Source organism: Seriola aureovittata, chromosome 11 (assembly GCF_021018895.1).
Source record: "Seriola aureovittata isolate HTS-2021-v1 ecotype China chromosome 11, ASM2101889v1, whole genome shotgun sequence".
Taxonomy (NCBI): Eukaryota; Metazoa; Chordata; class Actinopteri; order Carangiformes; family Carangidae; genus Seriola; species Seriola aureovittata.
In genome coordinates this window covers 7012715-7019733 of record NC_079374.1, presented here as the reverse complement: position 1 = coordinate 7019733, position 7019 = coordinate 7012715, and the positions used below count along the sequence as shown (strand labels likewise).

The window sequence follows — 7019 nt, the reverse complement described above, 5'->3', positions numbered from 1 at the left end:
TCCCATTAGCTATGAAGGCAACAAGAAAAAGTGAAAGTCTTTCAACAGCTAAAAGCATATTAACACACACAAACGCGCGTGCGCGCGCACACACACACACACACACACACACACACACACACACACACTGATGCAAGTGAGTGACGAAGAGACTACCCTTGAAAATTCATCCTTCACCTCCAGATAAGACAACAGTCAGCTGTGATATCGACTGGTATGTCAGGGACTACAAATACTGAAAAGCAGACAGTTACTATACTTGAATATATAATGAACAACATATTGCCAATACAAAATCAGTTATGTTTTTTGGATAAAAGATGCCCAAAGCTATTTTGAATCCACTTTAGCAGATCCACAATAAGACATGAGACATGACCTAATTTGGACTTTTGTGAACTTTATTAAAATAAAGCTAATACCTAAACCTCCATAGAACTTCAAAATAAACTATGTGGCTCAGTATCAAGAAACTAAATAGTGGTCTAAGCAGGCGCCCCATGTGTAGAGGCTACAGTCCTCGCTGCAGTTGGCCCCGGTTCGAGTCCCGCATCAGACGGCCTTTACTGCATGTCGTTTCCCCTCTCTCTGCTTTCCCATTTCCTGTCTCTCTCCACTATCCTGTCCAATAAAGGCACTTTAAAAAAGAAACTAAATGGCTTCTGCTCCAGAACTGAAGTGTATGGGGGAGGAAAAGGCCAAAGCCAAATATAATTCCAAATATTTACGTACATGTTAATTCTGATTAGAGAGATAAGAGAGAGTGCCTGTAACCAAAAGGTCACACAAGCCCTGCAACAGTCAGAGTTTCCACCACAGCCATTTGACCCAGTGTACCATTTACTGAGCAAACCATGGCCAACTGAAATCCATCACTGTGCACAGGAAAACAAATGTGGCCATCAATGTCAAATCTTGTTTTATTTGTCTGATCCGGCCTTGTAGTTTCCTCAGGGGTGGAAAGTACTTATAGTACAAAGGGTTGCTGTGTGTTGTTGTTGAGCACTTTGGAGACAAAGGTTTAAAATATACAAAGTGTTGCTAAAAGGGAACCAGTAGTGTTACATAATGCAGAGAAGGAGATTGGTTCATCAGTACTGGTGGAAGAAGTACTCAGATCTTTACTGAAGTTAAACCATTGTGTAACAAAACTGCTAAAAGTTAAAGCATTCAAAATGGAGTTAAGTCAAAGTACAGCAGTAATAAAATAAAAGTTGGCTGACTCATAATGCAGAATAGCTCCTTTTAGAGTGTTAAATTATTACATATTGGATTATTATGTGTATGTTGTAGCTTGTCAAGATGGAGTTAATTTCACTACCCACACTGTTGGGTAGTTTCATCTTTTAAATGTCTTTGAAATATCTTAATTGTTTATTCTTTTTTAACATATGAAATCTTAATTAGCAAAATAACTGCTGTCAGACAACTGTAGTTGCGTAAAAAGTACAGTAGTTACTTGTTACATTTTCAGTCCTACATTTTAAGGTTAAAAATAATCCTCAATTTATAAAATATGTATTGATGTAGATTAAACTACCCAATAGTATATGACGTTAAAATTATCGCTACTGGCATTTAAAAAATTACATGTAACAATATAAATATAACACTCTGCACAGAGCCATTTCATTGTAGTACTTCTTTACTTTTACTTAAGTAAGATCTTGAATGCATGACTTTAACTTGTAATGGAGTGCTTCTTTTGCAGTATTCTAACTTTTACTTAAGTAAAAAGTAAGATCTCATTACTTTTTCCAACACTGAGTATCAGTTATTGATTTCAAAAGAAGTCATTGACCTTCCACTGAAGTCTTGTTTTTCTGTGTGTCACATGCCAAGTCTGCCCACCCCATGAAACACAGTGGCATTCCCCCAATTAAACAAAGGGTTATATCTTCCAACCACAACTGTCCTTGGCATATATAAAGTTCCAGCCCCAGTTTTATCTGGCTCACATTCCTTCATGAATGAGCAGAGCTTATCCCAGTTATTCACACTGTCTTGGGGCAAATCATTTTTTCTCGTAACCTCTTTGGGCTTACAAAAAGAGGAAGGACTGAGGCTGGGAGGGCTAAAGGTGCTGTCACTCTCCCACAGACAGAACCTAAAACATTCACAAACACAAACCTTGTATCCTTCTTTTTTTCACTTTGAGCTTTTTCTTATGAGAAGGCTCTTCTAGAGGTCTCTGACAGAGGACCATTGGAAAAGAAAGGAGTTTTTTGTCTTCACATTGAGATAGAATTACCTTGCGATGTCTCTGAGGGGTGATGTATGTGTGGTGACGGGAGCCGGTGGATTCCTGGGAAAGAGACTGGTGAGGCTGCTGCTGGAGGAGGAGAAAGTGGCTGAGATTCGAATGCTGGACAAACATGTGCAGCCACAAATTTTACAGACCCTGGAAGGTAAAACCTGTCTATCCACGCATGACTCTCTTCACAGGCCAGATTCATTTTTTCTGATAACATATAAAACACATTAAAAGTGCAGGAAGAGGTTTTTCTTATATATATTTATTTTCATGAAAACATTGATAGTTGAGTATAAAGCTGAGTATAGGGGTTTTAAATTTTAGCTTTCACACCTGACAGCACGAGGCTGTGATGATAAGTGGCTATTGTCAAATGCCAAAAAGCTACAGTACATGACAACACTTTGTAATATTTTACTAACACTACAACTAAACAGGGATGCCTTAAATCTCTTTTTCAAAATATGTCAAAATATGTAGCAATAACAATTACAGTTACAAACAAATAATGTAAATAAGGATTAATTATTGATTTTCCTATCTTATCCTCAGTTAAAACAATAGTGATGGGCTGAAATAAATTCTGATACCACCAGGTTTATGTTATTATTTAAAAACCCATTAGATAAACTCTTTAACACTTTTATATTGACTACTTTAGGTAGAAACTGTAAATATATTTAAGAATAAAAGACATAAGAAAATGCTATAGGCATTGTTATTACATAAAATAACCAAGCTGTATGTTGTGTTATTTTATCCTTGATTTACTTTGTGTCAGATTGTAGAGGCAACGCGAAGCTGAGTGTTTTCGAGGGAGACATCAGGGACAGTGATTACGTGAAGAAAGCCTGTCGAGGTGCATCAATCGTCTTCCACATCGCCTCCATCATTGATATTATTGAAGCAGTGGAGTACAGTGAGATATATGGGGTCAATGTCAAAGGTAAGGCTGTCACTTTAATCCAGCAAAATCTCTACTTGGCAACTTCACACTTTTGTTTCTCTTACAAAATTAAATATACTAAATTATTTAAAATTCTTTACTTAATTATCAAGATATTATGTACAATATACATATATAGATAAGGTAGATTAAAAGAAAGCAGAACTCTTGATTGCTTGCACTTCAAATAACAATTCAAACTTCACTTCAAGCTGCTTCCACTGCTTACATTTCACCTAACATTTCAATTTAAAACTTCCTTCATGACTTAGTAAGCTCGTTGACACTTCAGTTGCTTTCACTGCTTACATTTCAACTAACACTTCAACAATTTCTTTCAGTGCTTACAAATCAACTGACAATTGTTTTAAATGCACTTCAAATGTCACCTCAAACCGTCTTCATTGCTTACTTCAATTGACACTTCAGCTGCTTTCACTGTTCACATTTCAACTGACACTTCAATTGACATTAACTTCTTTCAGTCTTTGCACTTGAGCTGACACCAACATCTCTGCTTTAACACTTCAACTGACATTTAAAACTTCCTTCATGGCTTAGTATAAGCTCATTGACACTTCGGTTGCTTTCACTGCAACACTTCTGACAATTTTTTATTCCAGTGCTTACACATCAACTGTCACTAATCCTGCTTTAAACTTATTAAAGGTGTTGTTTTTGTTATCCTCTTGACTACAAACAAACAAATTCATTACAATAACCAAGGTTTTGAGTTTGCCGAATTATACTGATGAAAGAGAAGACCAGAGGATTGGATTACTTGCATGATGACCAGTCTGCCAATCTGAGTCCAATCTGCCAATACTGTGACATAAAAAAGTCTTTTAAAAGGGTTGTAGATGTTTCCATAGCTTTTTTTCTGTCAGTCACTAGCCTGAATGATAAAACGGCCCAATGCAAAGAGTTAGTTTGTCTTATATCTAATCTGTTAACTTTCTTGTTGTTGTGTCACCTGAGGAAAAGGTTTGACCTCCTCTGAGACATGAAAAAGACAAAATAGTGGTGAGGATTTTTTTTAGCTTACATGAACTCGAACATCTTTGCTTTGCAGGAACACAGGTGCTTCTTGAAGCATGTATCCAGGAGAACGTGGTGTCCTTCATTTACACCAGCACCATTGAGGTGATGGGACCAAATTCCAAGGGTGAACCCATAATTAACGGCAATGAAGACACAATTTATGACTGCACTCTAAAGTTTTCCTACAGCAAGACCAAAAAGGAGGCTGAGCAGAGAACCCTGCAGGCCCACGGCGAGGTGCTCCAAAACGGAGGCCGACTGGCTACCTGCGCCCTCAGACCTATGTACATCTTTGGGGAGGGCTGCCGCTTCCTGCTGGGCCACATGGGCGATGGGATACGAAACAAAGATGTTCTGTATCGAATGTCTCTTCCGAAGGCCCTTGTGAATCCTGTCTATGTGGGCAACGTGGCTATGGCTCACCTCCAAGCAGCTCGTAGCCTCAAAGATCCACAAAAAAGAAATGCTATTGGAGGAAAGTTTTACTTCATTTCTGACGACACACCACATGTGAGTTACTCAGATTTCAACCATGTTGTTATGTCGCCTCTTGGCTTTGACATTCAAGAGAAACTCATGGTGCCACTAAGCGTCTTCTATGTAGTCTGTTTCATTATGGAGTTCCTGTGCATGATGCTCCGACCTTTCAAACGCATCGTCCCGCCACTGAACCGGCAGCTCCTCACCATGTTGAACACACCGTTCACCTTCTCCTATCAGAGAGCTAAGAGGGACTTGGGATACAGCCCCAGATACAGCTGGGAGGAAGCACGCAAACGCACCATTGAATGGCTCGCCTCAGAGTTGCCAAAAGAGAGGGAACAAATAAGAGCTATATAATCAATGAAAACCTGTTAGCACTATATCAGCCCTGTCTCCTAGCATTTATGTTTATAATTAATTTGCAACAGCAAATATGTTTTGAAGGAAACATTATTGTAATCGGATTGCATTCATGTTGTTAACTTACATATTTGGTAAGTCTCAAATATGTTGTAAAATGTTCACAAACAAAGTATTTGTTTCACGCCAATCGTATTTTTGAGCAAAAATAGCAAAATAAAATAAGTATTTTGCTATTATGGTTTATGTCTGTTTGGATAACACCATTTTCCCGCAGTGACAGAAAGCAGTAAAAACATGTTTAGTGAAGGTATATGTGAAGCAAGAAACCATCAAAAACATGGAGCTCATCGCCATTAAAAGTTTCTTAAAGGCAATATGTGTGAAACTTTTATTTTTTATAGCATGTCTCAGATTATTCTAATGAGTTTAGCATACTGTAGGTTTTTGTTTGTTAATACTCCGACAAGGAGTCACCAAAGAGCATAAAAAAAAAAAAATGATGAAAGTTGAGTATCATCTGTTGTACCTGTGCTGTAACGCTTTGCATGTATATGGTATGTATGTAAAGCTATTAAAGTTTATGGGGGAAAATAAAATTATTTCTCGTACGTTTTTCATCTATATTTTGCTTGGTAAAACTTTATAATAATGGTAGCCTAATATAATTAATGCATGGCTTGTGATGATTTTATGCATAAATAATGCAGGATGTATCCTGAATTTCTGCTGCTCAGGATTAAGAGATTAACAAATCACTATGAGTTGATTAGTTAAAGGATAACTCAGAGATTTTTTTAACCTCAGTCTTATTATTTGTTTTTGGGTGTAAATGATTGATATGGACAAAAATCTGTGCAATCAGTCCACAACTGAGAAAGAACGGTGAACAACAGGAATGTGAAGATGTTTTTATCAGACTAGTAAGGGGAGATGCAAACATGCTGCAGTTTTCTTTCTCTATTCAGTGTACTGTAAACTGTTGACAGGCATACTTAGAAATGTCTGTCTCCTGATTTGTCAACTGGCAACTGTATCATTCTCTTCTTAGCTCCATCTCTTTCAGCAACAACAAAAGATATTATATTGAGGGTGCTTCGGTGGCTCACCTGGTAGAGTGCGTACCACACAGGCTTAGTCCTAAGTGCAGCAGCCATGGGTTCAAGTCTTACCCACGGCCCTTTGCTGCATGTCATCTTTCCTGTCTATCTCTCACTTTACTGTCAGAACAGCCAAATATGCCCAAAATTATAGTTTAAAATAACAACATATATCATAATAAAATAGAATTAACCTTATTGCCCCCAAAGAAAAAAATTGCTTCCCTACTTCTTCTTTGCGGGTTTGAAGCAAACAAACCTTTGGAATGATAAACTTCCAGTAACTGGCAGTGAGTCCAAATCGGTTTTCCTTTTACTGAGGTTTAAAATATAATTCAGCTCTAAATCTTCATGTAATTAACACTGAGATGAACAAATCACTGCCAATTGTAGAACATATTCATGACTCATTTCCCTTGGGAAGTATTACATTTTTGTGTAATTGCTACCTCACAATGCCTCAACTAGAGACAAGATGTACTCATAACCGTAGCTAACTACATGACTATTTGAAGACCCATACTTATAATTAAGTAAGAGAACAGCAGACAATGATTTAACTACTTAAAGCAATGAAACAAATCAAAAGCTGCACAGACTAATTTCAGCATGTTTACAAAGAGCACTGGTTACGCAAGAGAGCATTGATAGTGGAACAATCAATCAGCTGATTATTGATTTCCATCAGACACAACAGTGTGACCTCTCCTCATTTTCTCTGACTCTGAAACACATACCCACAACAAAACACACACACATACACACACACACATTCAATCTTACCCACACACAAATCAGTGGGCTGCCAGGCCAGAGTCCAGCCTTTCAAACAAAC

General features: G+C 37.6%; 1 protein-coding gene across 1 annotated transcript; it reads left to right on the top strand.

Moving 5' to 3' along the window:
- Positions 1-51: 51 nt before the first annotated feature.
- Positions 52-5730, top strand: hsd3b1 (hydroxy-delta-5-steroid dehydrogenase, 3 beta- and steroid delta-isomerase 1). The gene is made up of 3 exons (XM_056388877.1): positions 52-2408; positions 3036-3200; positions 4273-5730. Exons 1-3 carry the CDS (start codon positions 2258-2260, stop codon positions 5079-5081), a joined length of 1125 nt encoding a protein of 374 aa, XP_056244852.1. The 5' UTR covers positions 52-2257; the 3' UTR covers positions 5082-5730.
- Positions 5731-7019: the final 1289 nt, after the last annotated feature.

What these genes read in the sequence shown, in the direction of transcription:
- hsd3b1 (XM_056388877.1), top strand. Translation starts at nt 2,258, where the DNA reads ATGTCTCTGAGGGGTGATGTATGTGTGGTGACGGGAGCCGGTGGATTC. An exon ending in AATTTTACAGACCCTGGAAG is followed by an intron (nt 2,409 to 3,035) that starts GTAAAACCTGTC and finishes ACTTTGTGTCAG; the next exon opens with ATTGTAGAGGCAACGCGAAG. An exon ending in ATATGGGGTCAATGTCAAAG is followed by an intron (nt 3,201 to 4,272) that starts GTAAGGCTGTCA and finishes TTTGCTTTGCAG; the next exon opens with GAACACAGGTGCTTCTTGAA.